Source organism: Gopherus evgoodei, chromosome 4 (assembly GCF_007399415.2).
Source record: "Gopherus evgoodei ecotype Sinaloan lineage chromosome 4, rGopEvg1_v1.p, whole genome shotgun sequence".
NCBI classification, from domain to species: Eukaryota; Metazoa; Chordata; order Testudines; family Testudinidae; genus Gopherus; species Gopherus evgoodei.
Genome location: NC_044325.1, coordinates 16,466,947 through 16,489,624, shown reverse-complemented (window position 1 = coordinate 16,489,624; position 22,678 = coordinate 16,466,947). Strand labels below are relative to the sequence as shown.

Here is a 22,678-nt window from a genome sequence, read left to right as displayed (position 1 = left end):
GATGTTTTTAAAGATTGATGAGGGTCATATACATTTGATTTGCATAGGGAAATCTCATAACACTGATTTATAGCTTATTGAGCATTAACTGAAATCCTTTTACAGTTGAAATGGATCTTTTTTTTCTATAGCTGCACCTAGAGCATCTCAGCTGAAGTTACTGTGATGATGATGTTTTAAAGACAATCCAGCTACAGAGAAAAGGGAGCTCAATGCTTATAGTAAAAGAGGAATTACCCAGCTGGAACAGACTGGTGGTTCATTGAGCCTAGTATCTTCTGGCAACAGTAGCTTGTACAAGATGCTGCACAGGAGGAAGAATTATGGCTCTTTAGTGCTGTCAGCAAAGTACAAGATGGAGAGGGAGAGGGAGAGGTTAAAATGGGCCTACAGATGCACCCAATCTGAGTTAAGGCTGAAAAAAAAAGCACAGCAACAATCCAGTTTAGGTTTAAGATTGTCATCTTACCCTCTTTTAATTCCCACCCTGCTACCCACAATGTGCTATGAATTGTGAGTCCAGAGCTGAAAACTCTGCTCAAGAACCTGGGTGGAACCTGGACGGATATGGGACCATGGAAGAAATGCTTGAAGGCAATTTCATGGGACAAGCTAATACGATTCACGCTGTGTCAAAACATACATGTTGCTTCTTGTGGCTATAAACCTGTCACTTATACTAACTTCCTGAGACTACACCTTTTTCTCTGGAGCCATGCTAGAGCTGTGCATTACCGAAAGCAATATGAACACTTTGCTGACAAAGCAGTGGACTGCAATTCCGCTATTCACATAGCGGAAATCCTTTCCCTTCCCTCCAAGTAGGGAGAGGGTCTTCTGGCAGTGGGACCCAGTGTGTTTCACGAGGTGAGGTGCAATATAAGGGGTGGCTGCACAGATACAGGTGTGCAATGCAGAACTGAGCTCCCTGCGTGCTAACCTCTAGGGACCAGGAGGTGCAGTCTGGAGAGGGTCTGCAGTGTGGCTGCATGGATCACATACACATGGATCCTCTGTGTTACAGCCACAGTAGTTATTATGCAGGCCTGTAGTAATGGCAGTGGAGTGCCTATGCAGCCACTTGACACCTTGATGGTAATGGTGGGAGAATTCTTTTCACCAGTGGCCCTAACTATCCAACAGATAGTCCGATCAAGTGGGCAGAAGCAGTCAATCAGGTCACAAGAGATTGGACTGACAGAGCTGCACAATTGTATTACAGCAATTTGTGCAGTTGTCATTTAACCTAAATGGAAAAAAAATCATTTTCTCCTTTAATTGGTTTGAATAGAAATATAGTTAGCACCATTTTTAGTTAAGTCATCGCTTTCAAGAGTCACCAGTATTATAAAAAACATCAACTGCTGGCTCTTCTGTGCTCAAGAAGATGATTATTTGCTCTCACTGTAGCAAACGCAGAGGTATAGAGAATTGTTCCCCCATATGGTTTATTGCTTTATACACACACACATTTCGAAAGCACTCTTTGCTTCAGCAAGCGTTAAGATGTAGTCCACAGACTGTACAGCAATTGAGGCATTTAAAAAGCTAATAAATTAGTAATAGCACTAAGCATGAAAGGTTAGTTCCACATGACAAGAAAAGAGACAGGCACATTGAGGTGGAGAAATAATGTTTTCTCACTCCCCAGTAATATCCAGAGACCTGGCATGTTGAATGACCTACTTAAGAGAGCTGTGCAGCGTGTTATTACCAACTCAAGATTATTATTTTTTTTGTTGGTTAGGTAGTTCATCCATCACAATAAATTTATGGGCCCGTAAAATCAGAGTGGCTGCTAGCTCTTCAACCTGCAGCAATCTCTCCTGCTCAGAATAACGAAGTGACTTTTAACCTGTAATTGAAAGTGTTGCATTATCTTTCTTTGTGTGTTGAAATGCGCGTGCCACATCTAACATCACTAATCCGGACTGCAAGGCAGAAACAGAACTTGGAACTTTTTCCAAGTAGAGAAAATAATTAAACTCGAAATATTCTTGAAAACTGCAATGAGATACATGTCCATCTGTGAAAACTGAAGGTTAAAGTCCAGCGCTTGGAAGGACCCATCAAACAGTTATTAACTGACTTCTAATGTGGGAGAGAATATTTATAACATCTAATTCATGAAATGCCTTTTGAGAATCTGTTCCCTTTGGATTAGGGCCTTGTTTTACAAGCTTGGCCTGTGGAGCAATCATAGCAATCAGACCCTAGCGTAGGAAGTTAAAAAAAATTGTTAGTAAAGAGTCGAACACATAAAAATGAACATACTATCAGCGGCAAACATTTTACAAGACCTGTTTTTAGTCAGCAATTAGGTTCCTCCAGAAAACAAGTACTCAGTTCAAATATTTTTAAATACATAGGTTTCCAGTTCTTGCTACCACTTCCATCTGTACCAGCTTGTGGCAAAATCCCCAGGTAATGGCCAGACTCTCATATATTATATATTATTTTTTACAGTGTGCATTACAGTATGGGGTATTGACATTGACTTCAGTGAGGCCAATATTTTGCCCATGTTTTTTAAATATAAATGGCTGCGTGCTGTTATTTCCCACGGTGTCTTATCCAGTGCACAGGATAGATGGTGCTCAGGGACTGAAAAAGGGGTGTGTGACGAATGAAACTATGTCTATAGGATCTCTGGCATGTTCACTGTTGGAATGTGTGTTAGAGAATGAGGCATAGGAATGCAAAGAGAGAGATATACATTTAAGGTAGTTGGAATGTCTTGTTATGTATATATGAATATATAATGGCTGATGTATAATTCATCTAACACAATTTAAACATGTGAAGTTATTTACCTGCAGATCCTCAGCTCATGACATGTCATGGCCCATCGTTTTTCTCTATACTTGAAATTAGAACAATTTCTTTTGTAATCATTTCTCTGCTTTTTGCTAGTGTTTTTTTAATGAAGAACAAATCTTAGACCTTTAAAAACACCATTGTTTTCATTTGAGCCAAATACTTGTATCTCTTCAAAGTGAGTTTCTTATTAAGGTCTTTGTTGGCATCCAAATTCTTGACCATTTTGGAGGCTTTCCTGAAAGCAAACTAAACGGGCATGTGGGTTTAAGGACATATTAAAACTGGGGCACATAGAACTATATAACCACCAGAGTTCATGCATAGTTCCTTCTGCTTAAGTGTCCTGGGGCTCTCTGACACTTTTGCATGTTTGCTGTGAAAAATCATTCAGCACGGTGACAGTCTACTTTGCATGCAATTGTTCCCACTTTATTCAACACAGTTTTGCCATTTATAATGAGCCTTTGTGTTGTGAGTTTATTGCACTTCTCAAAGTAGATTCTGCATTCGGCTTTTCTGTGGGAATTGGTTGATGAAGAACTTAACGTGGTGGATGTAGGCTTCCTCCCTGTTAAAGAGTTCAAAAGCTCAAACTATTGGTCTCATTTAATCTAGGACTTTGGGCTAAATGGAATGGAAACTTTTGGGATGAGGCATTAGACCAATACAATTTTATGTTGGATGCCTAATACTAACTTTTTTTTGGTCACTCCTCATATGTGCATCATTTGGGTGTTTCATAAGAAATATTGTAAAGATGTTGAGGGGCTTTGCCACCCATTTGGGGTTGGGAGGAGATTACCAAGAAGTATATTAAGTATAAACTGCAGTGGTGAACTATAAAAACTTGCCACTTTTCCCTTATTAAAACAGTTACCATAGTATTCACTCATACTTCCCTATATTTTAATATAGGATGTTGTAGACTCTACAGTAAGGTTATTTAGGTCAGTTTGTGAGCCCCTCCATTTACATTAGGCAGCAGTTACTCAGATTTAGTCCAATTAAAGTTGCTGTGGTTATTTGCGTTCGCAGTCTGGCCTTTATATAACTCCGGCAATTGGTGAGCTTCCCTATTCCTGAGATAAGCTGCCTCACCCCATTGGTGGATCCTTAGAAATGGTGACTCGCTGCTTGTCCTGTGCTGTTATAGTGATTCATGTTGAGGTGTCACCAGTGGTGACAAAAACAGAACCCATTTTGATTAAATTATTTTCCACGGTATTATTAATTAAAAGAAGCTGTCCACGAATAATGGAAATAGATTAGTCAATGAAGGCTCCTGTGGAATTCGTGTCTGTCTCCATGAATGAAAATATGCCGCCATGTGTATTCTAGCACTGCATTCTGGTAATCCCGGTGACCAAGCTTGTCACTGTTGATGTTTTCTTTCTTATGTGGCTTGTGATCCTTTGCCCATTTTAAGTCAGTGGAGGAGGATCTGACTGTATGAAGTCAGAACCAATAGCTCAGTTTCAATTTTGGCTTATAGAGCTGGCTGGGCCTTTGACTCTGGGTTCATTTTCAAACTGTGGCTGGCTTATGCCTAATGAATGTTCATTTGACCCACTTCTTGCTGATATCAATTCAATTCACATACTCAGACAAAAATGTTTTTGTTCTTTTATAGGTTTTTGGGCCCTGGGTTACCAAACCAGTCACTCGCCACTCTGACCCAAGGCGGGGATGCTTTGAAGGCTTCTCACACTCAGTGTTGTGAAACGTACCTGCCCCTTCATTTACCAAGGGCAAGACAACAACTTCAGTCCCAGCCCTTGCTTTGGGATGGCTAATAATTGGCAGTTGGCCTATGACAGCAGCAAACTGCAACCCATTTTCAGACGTGCTAGTGAGTGACTAGGGTGGGGGTGGAGCCAATGAGGGGAAGTGGAGCCTGCCTCTTCCCACCCGCTTGTTCCAGTGTAAGCGAGTACTCAACACATTCTTACTACTGTGTGTCGGGCCCTAGGCCCAGAAGCCAGGTGGGCATGAATAGAAAGGGGAGCTCACTCCCTCTTGCATCCTTGCATGAGTGCATAATGCAGGTCACAAGTTAGCCTTGCCTTTGGAGTTCACCACACTTGCCTCTCCATCCCCACGTGAAAAAGGAACGATCGTTTTACACTGTCCCTTCCTCTCCTCGCCCCTTAGCTGTCCTTGTTGTAGCAAAATGTGCTGTCCAGGGAAGTGAGGTCCTATAGATACAGGTTAGCTACACTGTAGGATAGAGCAGCCATGCTGGACAAAATCAATATGATTTCATTTTCTTCACATCCTCACAGCCCTCATGGCATCCTTTATGACCTGAAGAAGCTTTTGTTTATGACAGAAATGTTTATCACCTGTCTTTGTTTTAGGGACAATTCCTTCCAGGTTCTTCCTCTAGATCCTGCCGTTATGTTAGCTCCTGATCCTAGTCACTTCACTTCTGAGAGGTGAAGAGCTACTGCATCTAATGTCTTCTCTGAGAGCCATGCAGTTAATTACAGTGCGGCACTCTGACGTTAGACTGTGATGTTCGCAGTGAAGTGTTGTGTTGGTATCCGGTCAGGTGGCATCTCTGTGACCCCATCTCATGACAAAGGGCCCAGTCCTGCAACCCTTAGCCATTCTGAGTACACAATGGGTATGACTACACAGTAACTGAGGGTGTGACGGTAGCATGAGTAGGCAATAACCGTGCCAGCCTTAATGTAGCCTGCACAAATAACAGCAGTAATGTAGACATGGTGGCATGGGCTTTTGTATGGACTAGCCACTGGAGTATTTACTCAGTTCCCTGGGCTTCATTTCTTGTTGCTAGCCCATGCCACCTTGCTCTACACGACTATTGTTACCTGTGCTAGCTAGATTAAATCTAGCATGGGTATGTTTGTCTGTGCAACAATCACACCCTCATTTGCCATGTAGACATACCCTTTAGTCACATGAGCAGGCCCATCTGCTGCAGTGTAAAGGTTACTGAATCAGGCTCAGAGTTTCTCAGCAGCTCTGCCCTCAGATCGCTTGGCTGATGAGGGATGTCTCACATCTTTGCACCCCTTTGAGGACGCAGGGGTTGGAATTTGAGGTAGCCAAAGCAGGGAAGTGGGTCGTTGGAGGGCTGTGGATGTCTCCGCCAGGTACAAGAATAGCATACAGATTCAAAGAGAAAACGGCTCTGGGCCACTGTAGGATGTTGTGGGACTGTAAGCTGTGCTCTCTAGGCAGAGTGGGTGCTGCAAAAGCGTTCATTATGATTTTCTTCCCGGTTGTGTTTGTGTCTGTTTTTAGGCCAATCCCTCCCTGCCTAATTGTTTTATCTACTTGCATTTGCCTTCTCATGTACTTTGGGATCATTTGTGCAGCATTGGGGCAGTGTAGCACTCCACAGCTCCAGGGGGAGCTCTGGGAGGAAATGGGCCCAAACCAGAACTCCTCCCAGTGCAAAGGGAGCACATCTGCTCCTGCACCTGCTCCAGGGTGCAGCATGTTCCCCACCCCAGGCACTTGGCCAGCTCCATGCTTTGATGTGGAAACAGGTGGCAGGTTTGTAGTCCTGCCTCTGTCTTCCCCCTTAGATACTCAGATACCAGGGGGATGTTAGCTAGCTAGCGGCGCAGGGAGGGAAAGCAGTTGTACTTGCCTTTGCATGAGCTGCGCGAGGGAGAGGGGGAATGCTCCTAGCGTGTGCTCACCACACTAACACTCATGTAGGGGCAAAGCACAGTCTGCCCTGTAGATTGTGTGTTTGAAGTGTAAACTGATCCAGAGGTTAACCAATGTGCTAACGATTTTAATGATATCCTGAGGCCACGTTAATCTTGTAAGGGACCAGCAGACTCCTTTTCTACTCTGGATGTAATTACTCTGTTAAATACCTACTCTAGAGGTCTGGATCGTGCTTGCTTTTAAGCGAGTGGAAAAACACCCAGTGACTCCACTGACAGCAGGACTGGTCCAACTAGTAACCCTTCGCCATACCTAGGGTGGCCTGTTAGTTTTTAATAGTCACAAAACTTCTCTTCCAAAATCTAAAACAAAAGAGCCTTTGATTTCATTTGTCAGGATGATGTTTCAGTGGTGATTTTTACTGGAGAATACAAGCCCATTGCCGTGCTTTTCCTTCAAGGATCTTTTAATGTTACAGTACATTAGTGTACTTATGTGCTTACAGACTGGGAAAAAAACATGGTGTTTTTTTTTGCATGTTTTAGAGTCAGATCATCAGCTGATGTAAATGGAGTTATACTGGTTGACACCAGTGGTGGATTTAGCTCTCCTCTCTCTTTTTCAGCCACGTGGAGAAATGCAGTCTGAATGATGTGTAACAAATCCATTAATCAGTATGTAAGAGGCCGAGCTCATTCTTAGAAAAACAACAGGTTAAAGTCAATTACAATGATCACTTACACATGACTGAAAATTAATTACTTTAGATTGTAGTTAGTTAAATTAATGAAGTTAGTTATCCTGTGGGAAGATCCAGCTCAAGGGTGATTTTATTAAGATGCACTATTTGTAAATTAATACTTATTTTATTTTGTTAACAATGCTCTCAGAATTAACAGGTGCTTCTTATTTCACCCAAGCGTTATGTAGGATATCAAGTAACGTTAATCAAAGATGGCGCTGTACATGACCTGCACGACAACTTAAATAAATAAAGGGCTTTATTTTAAGTTTTTAATCCTTTCAACATTTTTTAAAAATAATGTTATGGTGTTTCTTCTCTCTGCAGAAACTGATGCTTTCATCTCCCTCTTCCGCAGTTGGAAGGGAGTAAAAATATGCTGTGCTGCTGAAAGTGGAGGACTAATATCTCCATCTTAATTTTTTTATTGACTGTAAAATAGCTTGGGTATTGGTATGCTTTGATATTATTGAAAAAAAGAACAGTTCGACTAGCAGCTAACTCCAGCAAAACTCCACTTCCAACACAGTCCAATATGTGCGACATTCTGCACCCAAACAATCTTGTATAAACCATCACCTCCATCTTCTTAAAAAGGTCAGGCGAACAGATGGTCCTTGCAGATCCAACTCTTTCAGAGCAAAGCTGGAAGCTGCTTCCACAGCTGAAAACATGACTGCCTGCCCCTTCTCTGTTAAATTCAGGAGACTGCTACTCAAGGCTCTCTTCTTACCTCAACTGCAGCAATATGGAATTGAGAGAGTAGGCGGGTCCCACTCAAGTAGCTTTTGCCATTCATGAGTAATGAGCCCTCCCAATCTTGTGGTGATAAAATCTTTAAACCACAGTGTCATATATTCCACTTATTTATGTATACAGACATGTGGTGTGAATTTGTGTAGGGATGTAGATAGAATAGTAACTCTTAATCTGTGGAAACTCACACTTTGGGAGAATGGAAAATATAATGATCTGGGTTATTTTTGTTTGGGCCTCACTTATTGGGCTGGGACAGAACCCCTTGGAGCAGATTTTTGAAAAAATAATCTTGATCGCCACTTTAATCTCTCCCTCTCTGGCAAATCATTCTGCTGGTATTTTGTTGACTCTGGTTCCCTAGGTGGTGTTTCCTACTTTCTCACCGCATGGGTCTTCACTTAGTAGCTAGGAGTAGGTGGAGATTTGGTGGGGAGGGGCAGTCAGGGAACAGGGGCGGTTAGATAGTCATGGGAGTCCTGGGGGGCCTGTCAGGGGGAGGGGGTGTGGATAGGAGTCGGGGGAGTCAGGGGACAGGGAGCAGTGAGGGTGGATAGAGGTCAGGGCAGACAGGGAGCAGGGGGCATTGGATAGATGTGGGAGTCCTGGGGGGACTGTCAGGGGCGAGGGTGTGGATAGGGGTTGGTACAGTCAGGGGACAGGGAGAATGGGGTATTGGATAGTGGGTGGGGTCCTGAGGGGAGGTTAGGGGCATGGGGTCCTGGGAGAGGGCGATTGGGGTCAAGGAGCAGGGGGGGTTGGATGGGTCAGGGGATCTGAGGGGGGCAGTCAAGGGGCAGGAAGTGGGAGGAGGCAGGTAGGGGGTGGGGAGCCAGGCTACCCAGCTCTCCATACAGTTGCACAACCCCAGTGTGGCCCTCAGGTCAAAAATGTTTGCCCACCCTTGATTTAGAGAGAGAAATCATATCTCTCCTCAGCCTTCTTTTGGTCAGGCTAAACAAGCCAAACTCTTTGAGTCTTGTCTCATAAGGTAGGTTTTCCATTCCTCTGATCATCCTAGTAGCCCTGCTCTTCACCTGTTCCAGCTTGAATTCCTCTTTCTTACACATGGGAGACCAGAATTGCGCACAGTATTCCAGATGAGGTCTCACCAGTGCCTTGTATAATGGTACTAACACTTCCCTATCTCTAGTGGGAATCCTGTGTCTCATGCGTCCTAAGATTGCATAGCCTTTTTCACAGCTGCATCATATTGGCAGCTCATAGTCATTCTATGATCAACCAATACAGCAGATCTTTCACTTCCTTTATCTCTTCTAACTGATAAATTCCCAGCTTATAACACAAATTCTTGTTGTTAGTCCCTTAGTGTATGCACCTTGCACTTCGTGCTTTTAAATTTCATCCCCTTTCTCTTACTCCAGTGTTCAAAGTCATCCAGATCTTCTTGTATGGTATTCCAGTCCTCTTCCGTATTGGCAGTACCTCCTAACTTTGTGTCATCTGCATAAAAACATAAGCACATAAGAATGGCCATACTGGGTCAGACCAAAGGTCCATCTAGCCCAGTATCCTGTCTTTCAGCAGTGGCCAATGCAAGGAGCCCCAAAGGGAATGAACAGAACAGGTAATCATCTAGTGATGCATCCTCTGTCGCCCATTCCCAGCTCCTGGCTAATAGCCATTGATGGACCTATCTTCCATGAACTTATCTAGGTTATTTTTTTAACTCTGTTATAGTCTTGGCCTTCACAACATCCTCTGGCAACGAGTTCCACAGGTTGATTGTGCATTGTGTGAAAAAATACTTCCTTTTGTTTGTTTTAAACCTGCTGCCTATTAATTTGATTTGGTGAACCCTAGTTCTTGTATTATGAGAAGGAGTAAATAACACTTGCTTATTTACATTCTCACACCAGTCATGTTTTTATAGACCTCTGTCATATCCTCTCTTAGTTGTCTCTTTTCCAAGCAGAAAAATCCCAGTTTTATTAATCTGTCCTCAGATGACAGCCGTTCCATACCCCTAATCATTTTTGTTGCCCTTTTCTGAACCTTTTCCACTTCCAATATATCTTTTTTGGGATGAGAGAACCAAATCTGCATGCAGTATTTAAGATGTGGGCATACCATGAATTTATATAGAGTTTATATGATATTTTCTGTCTCCTTATCTATCCCTTTCTTAATCATTCCCAACATTCTGTTCACTTTTTTGATTGCCACTGCACAGTGAGTGGATGTTTTCCAGTTTTGAGAGATCCTTTTGTAGCTCTTCACAGTCTGTTTTGGACTTAACTATCTTAACTATCTTGAATTGTTTTGTTATTATTGGGGGTGTGCTTCAAGGCAATGGAGCGCTTGTCCTACAGCGCTTGGTCCTGTAGTGCATATTACCCGACATGGAGAGAATTTTGATCTTTGATCAACCCAACTTTAACCGAGGCTATAGCACATGTGACCAAGTACTCGTTCTGACCACTTTTGTTGAAAATGCCTTCCAGAGGAACTTGAAAACAAGTCCTGTTTTCATTGATAAAACAGCGACTTATGATATGGTACTGCTACCTTGGGTCACAGGCGAAGTTGAACTATTCCTCCGTAATAGACAGTTCACAGTCCATATGGGGGAGATGATGAGTGCTTGGAGACAACAGATCAGTGGGTTATCCCAGGGCACAGTGCTTTCTCCAACCCTATTCAACCTTTATATTAATGACCTGCCAACAACGAAGTCATGAAAGTTCATTTACGCAGATGACATCTGTTGCAGTACCCAGGCCTGGACGTTTCATGAGCTTGATGCCACCTTAAACTGGAACATGATAAAGTTACCTGACTACTGTAAGACTTGGCACCTCCAGCCAAGCGTCATAAAAACAGTCTCCAGTTTGTTCCATCTTTATCATGTCAGCACAGCCCGAGAACTGCATGTTTATCTGAATGGTCAGAAGGTGAAGCATGAAGTGGAACCAGTTTATCTAGGTGTGACCTTAGACCGCACACTGAGTTACCATGCCCACTTGAAGAAGACAACAGCTAAAGTTAAGACAGGCAACAATCTTCTTGGCAAGCTGGCAGGTTCGTCATGGGGTGCTTGTGCTCCAACTTTGTGGACGTCAGCTCTTGCCACCTCGTATTCGGTGGTGGAGTCCTGCGCACCAGTCTGGAGTCGATCATCACACACCGAACTGGTGAATACATGGTTATATGCTTCCATGTGTATCATTTCCAGCACCCTGCATCCGACTCCACTTCCCTGGCTTCCAGTACTGAGCAATATTGCTCCTCCTCATATCTAATGAGAGGTTCCCACTGGCACGTTACTGGAGAAAGTACGCGCCAAGCCAAGCCTGCCAGTGCACAATGACCTTTTTAAACGACCAGCTGCAGTTTGCTGTCACATCGCCCATTATGGTCTCATCCACCATGCCAGGATGTTAGGGCAGAAACACTCTGGCGAGAGGAATGGATATCGGTTATAATCCCCAACCAGTCCCTCGTCACTGACCCCACAATTTGCCCCGCCTGGTTTTGACCTTCCCCGTCACCCATTGTCCCTGTTGAACAGGTTCCAGACCGGGCAAGGGCAAGGACCGGGCCAGTCAGTATCTCTGGAGCCTTTGTGACAGCCCTTTGTGCAGCTGCGGCACTACAAAGCCGATGATGCACATTGTCGATGAATGCCTGCTGACTAGGTTCAGCAGTGGCCTAGAACTGCATCATGCCACTGAAGATGCCATCACTTGACTAGGGCTAGACGACTATGCACATGCTAAACAAATAGTTTTGTATCGTCTGCAAATTTTATCACCTCACTGTTTACCCCTTTTTCCAAAAATTTGCAAATGTTGTTAGTACGCTTCCACTTTTTCTGCCAAGGTAATTAATAAAAATGTTAAATAAGATTGTTCCCAAGACCAGTCCCTGAGGAACTCCACTAGTAACCTCCCTTCATCCTAAGAGTTCATCTCTTATCCTGACCTGTTCTCCCCTTTAACCAGTTCCTTACCCACCTTTCACTTCTCATATTAATCCCCGTCTTCTCCAATTTAAGTTATAATTTCCCATGTGGAACTGTATCAAATGCCTTACTGGTATATTAGACCTACAGCATTTCCTTTGTCTAAAAAAATCAGTTGTTTTCTCAAAGAATGATATCAGGTGGGTCTGGCATGTTCTATCTTTTGTAAAACCATGTTGTATTTTATCCCAATTACCGTTCACCTCTATTTCCTAACTACTTTCTCTTTCAAAATTTGTTCTAAAGCCTTGCATACAATTGAGGTCAAACATACAGGCCTCTAGTTACGTAGATCACTTTTTTTCTGTTTCTTAAAAATAGATACTATATTATCAGACATAGGATACAACCCGAGTTTACAGATTCATGAAAAATCCTTGATATTGGGCTTGCAATTTCATATGTCAATTCCTTTAATATTCTTGGATGGAGATTGCCTGGGTCCCCCAGTTTAGTCCCATTAAGCTGTTTGAGTTTGACTTCCACCTTGGATGTGGTAATTTCTATTTCCATATCCTCATTTCCCTTAGCCACCCTGCCATTACCCCTAAACTCCTAATTACGCTTATTAAAAACCAAGGCAAAGTATTTCATTTAGGGGTTGGGCCATGCCTAGATTAATTTTAATCTCCACCCCATCCTCAGTGTTTGGCTGTCCCACTTCTTGTTTTCTTTTTATTTATGTGGCTATAGAACCTTTTACTATTGGTTTTAATTTCCTTTGCAAGGTCAAACTCAGCTTGGCTTTTGGCAGTTCTCACTTTTTCCCTATGTTTCTGACCTGCAGCAGGTAGCTGTGGTATCTGAGTGCCTAGCTGTATATTCCAGATTTCTTTGTGTGTTTGAGTTGTAGCTGGATTTGTGGAGATAAGTGTGGTGATCTGTCGGGTTTGTGTATATAGTCATTTGTAGGGTTCCATTGTTGAAGCGTATTGCGGTATCCAGGAAGTTGATGCTGGTGTGGGAGTGCTCTAGAGAGAGTTTCATGGATGGGTGGTGATGGTTAAAGTTGTGGTGGAAATCTCTGAGGGAATATAACTTTCAGGAACTAGTTATTTGTGAGGAAAAATCATAGTACAGTAAAAACGATCCATACAAGAGTCCCTGATGTCCTCAACAGTTTCATTAATCAAACTGTTAGAGCACCTTTGAACTTTAGGGACTTTAAGAGGTCAAAATGAGATTAAAATTACATTATTATGCTAGCTCTGCAGCTGATCTTCTAGATGCAGAGTACATTCTTGATTAGTGTTTTCATATTTAACTCTATTCCTATCACAGTTCTTTTCTGAATATCATCCATGCTGATTTTCTAAATTGAATCATCAAACAGCTGCATTTATTTTAATTGTAACAACAGAACAGATTATCCAGACTCTCCAGTTACAGTTCTGCTAATTATTTGTATCATAACGCCAGAAGCAGTGGACCACAGCATCCCTGTCTTACATTTGTGGAGTGCTTTTTTGTGCGAACTAATCTGAAGGAGTTCTACAAAAGATGTAAACCAATTTATGAAAGTTCTCATCAGTGCCAGACTAATTCAACTGAGTCTTCAGTTTTGATTTAAGGAGGACCAGAGTGCCAGCATCCTAAACATCTGTGGACAAGGAGTTCCACAGACATTGTGGTTAATGGCTGGAGAATTGGCTGCTAAATATAGGAAGTTTAGGAACTGTGGTTAACTTGGTGTGCATTGGATGACCTTTTCTGGACTTTGATGTATAATGAATGATCAGAATTGAGAGATAGAGGGAGAGCATGAGCGTGTGTGTTTTAACCTCAATCCTGAAGGGCCTTAGAGGTTATTAAGAGCACTTTGAAACTAATGCAGAGTCTGTATGACAACTAAGGTAATTGAGCCAGAGGTAGAGTTCTGTGATTGTTCCATCTGGTGCTACTCAGCAGCAGTAGTGCTCAGTCTGTGCCAGCTGTTGTTTTGTTAATTGTGCATTCAGAGAGAACAGCGTAAAGGGCACTAATAGAGTCTAACCAGGGCATAACATAGCAATGAACGTGGAAGTACAGAATTATCGATTTCAGAGACGGGAAAGATCTGTGAGCCCATTCTCCTGGCAGTGCAGGACTTCCACACAGGCACCAGACACACAGCATACTACTCAACCGGCCCACCTTCTGTGTACATGAGGAAGCCGTTTCTGATCACACTTACAGCCGGGGTTCCCAAGGTGTACATACCGGAGGATTATAAACCGGTTTGTTCTAGTCTGGAGCAATGAGATAAACAGAGGCAGCGGGCTCAGCCCCCGAGAAGCATCCTGTGTTACTTGGTAAACATGCTGATAGGAACGCACAGCAACTCTCTTTGAGCTTTGTGAGGATTCACGTCCAGAGCTCCTCAAAGAGAAGGTCAGCATAATGCAGGTGGAAGGAAGAGTAAAAAATGGGAAAATCATCCAGAACCAGAGGGGAGTTTGTAGGATCCCTCCCTCCCCCCCCCCACTACCCAACTTCTGATTAGCTAATGGCTAGTACACACAAGAGACTCACAATTAGAGCTCCCTTCGCTCTACTGTATAGCCAGATCTCTAATATCCTCTCCTAGAGAGGCTCAGCCTATTGGCACATAACTCAAAAAGCACAGGGATTGACTTGACAAGTGCAGAGATAATTGGGAGGAATATGACACTTCACCACCCCATCCTCCCAGTTAGCCTTCCAGGCTGTGTCAAATGTGCAAGCTCCTTGGGGATACCCCTACCAAGATTAACACAAAGAAGGGGCTTCCTTGCAGAGACACCATTTACAGAGTTCCTTGGAGCTAGGTTCTCAAGGTGCAGGTGCGATGCAGGTGTACACCAAATAACAGAACACAGAACAATTGGGTCCAACCATAGCTTTGGGTGCCCTCGCCACACCCAGGATTTTTGGCACTTTGGCAGGCAGCAGGCTTTATACTACAGCAGCACCTCTGCTCAGCATGGCTGCCATCTCACTAATATCTTTCAGCGCTGCTTTCTTCCCCTTATGAGGCAAAGCATGGAGGCTCCCTTTTCAAGGGAACACCCCCCACCATGGGCGGGGCCTACCTTGTGATTAAACTGCCCACGTCCATTGCGTTTTCTTCCCTTTGTCACAGACGGCATTCTAATTGATCAATGACTTTCCCTCTTGGCTCTAGGGAGTCTCTCCTGGCTATTGGCCACTCTGTCTAAGAGAAAGGTGGCAGCTGCGGTGCTCGTGTTCCTTCCTCTCTCCATCCCTAAGGGAAAAGGCTCCCCACTAATTGATGCTGATTGAGATATAAAGTATTTGTACAAAAAATCAGTCAAATAGATGTCTTGCTCCACTAAAAGGTTTTCCGTTAGATTAAATTTTAGGTTTATGGCTTACGGACAAACTGCCTTTCCAGTGAGGTCATTGTGCCAGGGGCAATCACTGACATTTCCACAAAACTTTATTCCCTTGAATTTTTAAAGTAAAACACGGTGAGAGACAGCCCTGCACACAGCACACATGACTAGAGTGTGGCCCAGCCATAAGAGCAAGGCCTTGTCTTTATTCTATAGGGATGGAGCCACATGTCCCATCATAGAATGTTTCATCTTGATCTGGGCAGTCGTCGGCAGTTGTCTGTTCACATCAAGAAAGCTCATTGCGTGCTGGAAGCTGTACTCTCCACAGAAGGCTCCACCATATTAATGTGGAAGGTGGCTCAAATCTGTTTCCAAGAGCGGCATCCCTTCCTAACAAGCTGCCAGCGCATCTTTCAGTCAGGCAACATTTAGAACCCCTGGTGCAAAGATTTCACTGTGAGCGTCCTAGGGATACCTCTTAAACACTTGAAGTTATTTCAAAGACCCTTCAAATGTTTGAAAATGAGTTGGATTTTAAAAGTTTAAATAAAATGTAATACAACAACAAAAAGAGAGAGAGAGAGGGAAAAAAAATAGCTCCTGGCCCAACTGAATGATCTCCTGTGTGTCAGACAGAGAGACTGCCTCTATGTAATGTGTGGATACGGTGCACATTACTGCACTGTCTTCATTTCAAGGTACAGAAATTTAAAAAAAGCAAGAAGTCAGCTCCCTAGTGGACTTTATTTGTGCTGTGGGGGAGGAATAGCTCAGTGGTTTGAGCATTAGCCTGCTAAACCCACAGTTGTGAGCTCAGTCTCTGAGGGGGCCATTTGCCATCTGTGGCAAAAATCTGTCTGGAGATTGGTCCTGCTTTGAGCAGGGGGTTGGACTAGATGACCTCCTGCAGTCCCTTCCAACCCTGATATTCTATGATCACTCGGTCTAGCAGCTTAGACATGGCTTGATTTTTATTTTAATTCCCCTGCTCCTTCTTGTAGTTGTTTGGTTTCCATTACTGCAGGAAGGTTTGTGGGAAAAGGTGGATTTCACAGTAGGTTCTGAAGCCAGTTAGGTTTGGGCTCTTTTAGGTCTCATTCAGAAAGTTCTGCAGACCAGGATCCAGCACTGAAAGTCACTTTTCTTCTAGCCCCTGAAGGTTTGACCGTGGGCCATGTTGGCTACATTTTCACTGATGTGTGCATCTGTCTCTGTGGGTAACAAGTAAGAAGCAGTCTCTGAGATAGGCCAGTCTCAGCCTATCTTAAAGATCAGGACCTTGAAATGGATTCAGAGGCAACTGAGTGCCAGTGAAAACACTCAGCCCTACTGTGATATATTTTCAGCAGCCTGTCCCAGGCAGGGTGGGCTGCCAGATTTTGCATAAGCTAGAATTTCCACCTGGAATCTTTCTTCCTCCCATAACTAATTATTTGACCTTCATCTGGTCAAAGATTGACAATGACACAGCAAAGCAGGCACGACTGCTCCATTTGTATAGATCTAAAACCACCTTATTAGAAAAATACACTGGATTTTGGTGCATCAGCTCATAGCAAAGGCAGATTTGATACAAAGAGACTGGCCTGGGTCACATTTCAAACAAATGAACCTGTGATTCTGAAGTTTTGCACTTTAAAATAAGTTATTTATTTATGACTGTTCATTTCCAAACAAAAGTGGTTATGTTCTAATGTGCATGCAGCCAGAAATGCATAATGTTTACCCAAATGACTGGAGTAAACGCATTATGGAAACCTTGGAAAGGAAAAAGTGAAAAAAAATAAAATGTGAATAAACAACATCACTTTCAGCAGCTTCTGTATAAAGCCAGAGTTCCTTATAGATGAGTTAATAGAACATCCTAGATATCAGTAGATGGATATCCTGCCACTATAACATTTAAGGAAAAGCATGTTAGAGATTCAAATGGATGTATATTGCCATCCTATCTAAAGTAAGAGAGTAGCTCATTTTTGACAACTTAGATTTTTCTGCTCAAATGCTTGTTTGAAAACTGAGTCTCTCCCCTTTAGAAATCAGTGCATTTACTGAGATCCTTTTGCACATGTTGCTTCCAAATAGAAACTAACAGTGAAATCCTCCTGCCTCTCTTGCTGAAGGCATAAAAACGCAAAGCACCCAACAGAGACTTTGCAGTCCCCTGTGCACCACAGAACTGAGCTCCTTACTGGTTCTGGTTCCTGTTTCACATATAATATTGAGGTGGTCATGGGCAGTCAGGGAATGATGGGGTGTGGCTAATAGCCCTGTGAACAGAACGTATCCAGTGACACATTTGATGTAGTGGGGACCCATCTGCCTCCATTCCCTTCTTTTGACTTGGGAGGAGGAGTCCATAACAGTCATCCCCATGTTGTCAACCTGCTCAAAGCCTGTTTATTTGGGCTGTGTGTGGGACGAGTGAGGGGCGTGAATTTCACCCTAGCTGACGGCTATGAATGACATATACAATAGAGAAGCAGAGAAATCATTTTAAATTGATCACATTTATTCTTTCAGAGAGTAGGGCAGTGCCCCAGTAGCAGAACCACAGCTGCTGCATACATTGAAAATTCTAGTCCCACTCCAGGCATAGAAATATAGCACAAAATACATCAGGGACTGAAATGATAAACTGCTTAACTAACATGAACAATGGACACGTTCTCTGCGATGAGTATTGGGGCCCTTTACGCTGGTGAAATCAAGCCGTTCAGCTAATTAAAATGCTTTAAATTTGAGTTTTCTTTCCATTTATGTGGGTTTGTTTGTTTTCATTTTCTTTTTGCCAGCCTTTAAAGTGCACACAGTGCACAAGAACCTCAATTGGTATAGATGAGCATAGCTCCAAAAATGTCAGTGGAGCTACACCACCTTACACTAGTTGAGGATCTGGTCCAGTGCACATGTGTGTGAGTTTGCTCTTGGTAGTAACAATCATGTTTGTCTTGGGGACAACAGCAGGTTACGGGCACCTAATAATATGGTCATGCACATTAGAGATTACATTAGATATGCATTAAATATACTGTGATTGGGGCAAGAAGCTTAATGAGCTAGTGATATCTTTCAAGATTAGCTATTTTCACAATCAAGATGTCTTTTTCCTCAGTTAAAAAAAAATGTTTTACACAACTATTAAGTGAAAAATCTGATGGGGACGGGGAGTAGAAAGCTTGTTTGGCTGATATCTGAATTCAGGCTCTGAATCAGTTTGTTGAGGTAGTGCAGAGAATCCTCTTTCAAAATCCCTGACTGATTAGTCTTGCTCACATGCTCTGACTCCAACTGATCACCAGATTTGGGGGCAGGAAGGAATTTTCCCCCAGGTCAGTTTGGCAGGGACCTTGGAGTGGGTGGGCCTCCCTCTGCAGCCTGGAACAGGAGACACCTGCTGGGATTGCCTGGGCAGATCTCATCTAAACAATTCTCTGCCATTGCCAGGGCCCCAGTTATTGGTGGCATCTTAATCTATCCTGTTCTCTCCTGGTATCACACAGTTGAATCTTGCTAGGAATGGAGTGCTTTGGTCTAGCTAAAGTCTTTGGGCTTATTATATAGGGATAGCTGGGTGAGAATTAATGGCTGATGTTATGCAGGAGATCAAGGAGATGATAGAATGCTCCCTTCTGACCGTAAACTGTATGAACCTTTTTGAGTTACAAGGAAACTGTACTGTAATGTTCTGAACATTCACATGGCGAGAAGCGTTTCTCACGATGTATAAAAAGTGAGATATGTTTAAAAATAATTTGAAATAAAGTTGGTCTCTCTGACAGCAAGGGTGAGGAGATGTCTGGCTTGGCAGTGTGAGGACCTATTGTCAGAGATGTTAAAAATGCTCCCCAGCTTTATCAATTAAATGCAGAGAGGGGCCCTCAGCTTTGGGCTGTCTGAAATCTTGATCCCAGTTTTCCAGCTTGAGCCAAACTGTAGTGAATAAAAGAGATCTTATAGCCAACCTTTACACAATAAGGGTTTTTTTAAGAGAACATGGGTAGGGCACCATCTTGACACTTTGGAGACTTGGGTTCTATTCCTAGCTCTGTCATTGACCTGCTGAGTGACCTTGGGTAAGTCATGTGACTTCTGTGTGCCTCGGTTTACCCTCTGTAAAGCTTTGTAAAGTGCTTTGTGACCTAGGGAATGAAGAGTGCTAGATTGGCTCCTGGTATTATTATTATCGGGTTTTAATTTATGGTTAAATCAATTTAGTTTGCAGATTCTTTGGCATCTCCCTTGGCACTGTCACAGAGGTGCCATTTTTCAGCCAGATGGCTGCCATGCAGGAAGCTTAGCTAAGGCATGTCATCTGTAGTTTCAGAACGACAGTTCCCAATTTGTACTGAGCGAGAGGACTGTGTCACTGTATGGATATGAAGGATGCTGCAATGAGCAAACTGGAGACCGCTTTCTTTGAAAGGATTTTTTATCCTCAGTGATCGATTTTCCAAGTCACGGCCTGGATCACCTCTGAACCGCAGCAAAATCCTAATCAATTAATGCTGCTGTGTGTTGCAGCCACCAGCGAAGCCTCATCCAACTGGTGCCAATAATGGGTATTGATCCAGTGGCAAGTGGCAGTTTGTTAGTGCCCTATGTGCCTGATTTGTTTGTTTTGATGCTGTTCAGTGAATGCCTCCTGCTGCTACTGTGCTGGGAAAGAAATCCCCAGGCTAATTATTAAGCCTTGTGATTCCCAAGGCTCTAATGCTGATGGGGTGCTGATAATGGAACGGCAATCTCTCAAGTCCATCAGGGTCTGCACATGCTCCGGCTCAGCTTATTGAGTGGTTGTGTCAGTTAGTTCAGTCAAAAATTGCTTCACAAAGCCATACAGCCCATTTCTTAATTGTGAGCAAGGGCCGTACGTGCTGTGTTTCTTCTTGGTTATACAGTCCTAGGGTGAAATCTCGGCCCCACTTAAGTCAACGGCAAAACTTCCATGGATTTAAGTGCGGCCAGGATGTCACCCTAGAGGTTCAAAATCCCACCATGTTCTACAGGAGCAGCATGACTCTGTTTCTTACAGGAAGTAGGTGTTATTCAGTGGAATTCTCCCCACAAAGCAGGAAATAGGCTCAAGAAGGGAGGACAGCAAGACTGCTAAATGGATGAATAATCTGTGGACTAGGTTTTCCATAGCTCTTACTTGGCCACTCAAGAGAATAAAGGGGAGTGAAGCCCCCCTGCCCTTTACTCTCAATTGCAGCTCCAACTCTGGATGTGGGGATAAGGGGCGAGCAAAGTCTGACCCCCTGATACTCCCTATTGTGAGCAAGTGGGCAGGAAGGGAGAGAGAAGGGTGGAGAGTGGGAGGAGCTTTGGGTCTGCCCCTCCCTCTTCCCACCATCCAGGCACACAGAAAGGGCTTGCTACACAGGGATGTTATTTCGGAATAGGTCAAGATGTGCATTCAAAGAACTATAACTATTCCAGGATAAGAGGGTCCAAACAGGGAGTTGTTCTGGAATAGCTAAGCGGAATAGTTATTTTGGAATATCTATTTCAGTCAATGTAGATAAGCCCTAAGTTGCATCCTGAAAAGAGAAGGAGTGACTAACTGTCCCACATCAGAGCAAGGTGGCCTCGGGAGGAATTGTGCCTTTCTGAGTCTCAGTTCCATAGGTGCTGACTCTGGGGAAAAATGGTGGATGCACCCACTGGCAGCCCCCTATCAGCACCTCCCCCACTTCCCAGCACCTTCCATCCACTGACAGCCCTGCCAATTGGCTCCTACCCCTCCCTCCCAGCACCTCCTGCCTGCTCTGTATCAGCTCTTCCATGGTGTGCGAGAGGCTCTAGGGGGGAGGGGGTGGAAGAGGCAGGGCGGGAGCATGGCAGTGGCGGGAAGAGGCAGAATGAGGGTGTGGCCTTGAGGGAAGAGGAGGATCTAGCCCTGTGTGAGGTTTGAAGCATTTCAGGTATGAGTGGGTACATCTTACAGGGCATCACCATTCTGTGCTTGGCTGTTATATTAGTGTTTAAAATAACAGTAACTGTATGTTGAGTTTCCATCTTGTCTATCCGAGGTGCAAGAAGCACTTCTTCAACATGCTTTCGGAACTAGAAACCCAGAGTACAGCAGGCATCAAATACAACCATTAAAATTTTAAAAACCTGCCTTATTTCCCCCCCGGGAGAAGAAGGGGAGAAATCCACATTGTCAGATGTGGGTCGCATTACTTAGGCACAGATAGCATGACAATGGGTATGGCATAAAAACCAAATAGAGCAGAATGGCCAGTGATTGAAAACATGTTTTGCACTCATCCACAGTTGCATTTCTCTGCAAAGTGAAATGAGCAACAATGAAAACAAATGAATTTTCCTTATAGGGTGCAAATAGCAAAGGGTGTTACTTAAAGTGAGGTTGGTTTGATGTCTAAATATATGCAATGTGAGACTTTTCTATCCTCACAAAATGAGCTTGCAGTAGTTCAAGGAACTTAACATTACTCAAAACCGTGTGTGTGGCAGGGGGTTTGTTCCCTAATTTAAAAGTCTAGAATACCTCTAATTAAACCTGTTCTGGTACCACTTTTAGGATCCAATGTCCATCTCTCAAGATAAGGGCCCAATTCAGCCTTACTCTGCACCTTGTGCAGACATTTACACCAGTGCAATGTGGGTGTTAAATGAGGCTGTTCAGATTTGGTAGCATTTCACATCCAGTTTGCACTGGTCCAAGTCAGTGGTTCTCAACCTTTTTGGGCTCAGGACCCATTTGGAAACCTTGATAGCCTGTTGCAGCCCAGTTAATAGCCTTAGTGCAAAAAACACCCAGTTACTAAATATTTCTTACCCCCCATGTATAATATATATATAAACATGATAAGTAGTGAGTACTTAATAGGTACACCGTGTGTACCATAGCGGTTGCTCCTGCCACTCCTGTCCTGTGGGGCTGGCAGGGCTCAGCTCCCCACTCTAGGCATTGTGACCTCTGGGGGTGCAGCATCCCTTAGATTTGGCTCAGCTCCACCAACGGGGAGCCGGCCAGACCCATTTTGTTTGAGTGATGCACAGCATCACAGCGCTGCTCACTCAGATTTGGCCTAGCCAGTCCCTCTGTCATCATGGCAGAAGGGCAGCAGGGCCAAACCTGAGTGGCACTGTGACCTCAGACACCAGATTCCAATGTCTGGAGCGGGGAGCTGACCCAAGCCAGTTCCATGGGACCATTGCTTCAGGAGATGCTACTGGGGGTGACTGCTATGCAAGTATGGGGTGGATTCTGCACTCCCCTTCAAGGACTCCCACATCCTGGGGGGCAGGACCCAACCTCCTCCCCTCCTGGGCCTCCCACAGGACCCTTTGACACATTCTGGTGACCCAATTTTGGGTCGTGACCCACAGGTTGAGAAACCCTGGTTTAAGTGACTCAGCACAACAGAGCACTTG

The 22,678-nt window shown here is 43.8% G+C and overlaps 1 protein-coding gene across 2 annotated transcripts in view; it reads left to right on the top strand.

Annotated features, from left to right (window-relative positions):
* The window catches only part of KCNH5 (potassium voltage-gated channel subfamily H member 5), a 248,629-nt gene that overhangs the window by 213,934 nt on the left and 12,017 nt on the right, over window positions 1–22,678 (top strand). Inside the window, exon 11 of one of the 2 annotated variants that reach the window (XM_030558540.1) lies at window positions 132–208. The exons of the other annotated variant lie outside the window; for it this stretch is intronic. Coding sequence (XP_030414400.1) covers window positions 132–155 — 24 coding nt within the window. The 3' untranslated portion in view covers window positions 156–208. Of the gene's footprint in view, window positions 1–131; window positions 209–22,678 lie in introns of those variants that run through there. 2 annotated transcript variants of the gene reach the window in all.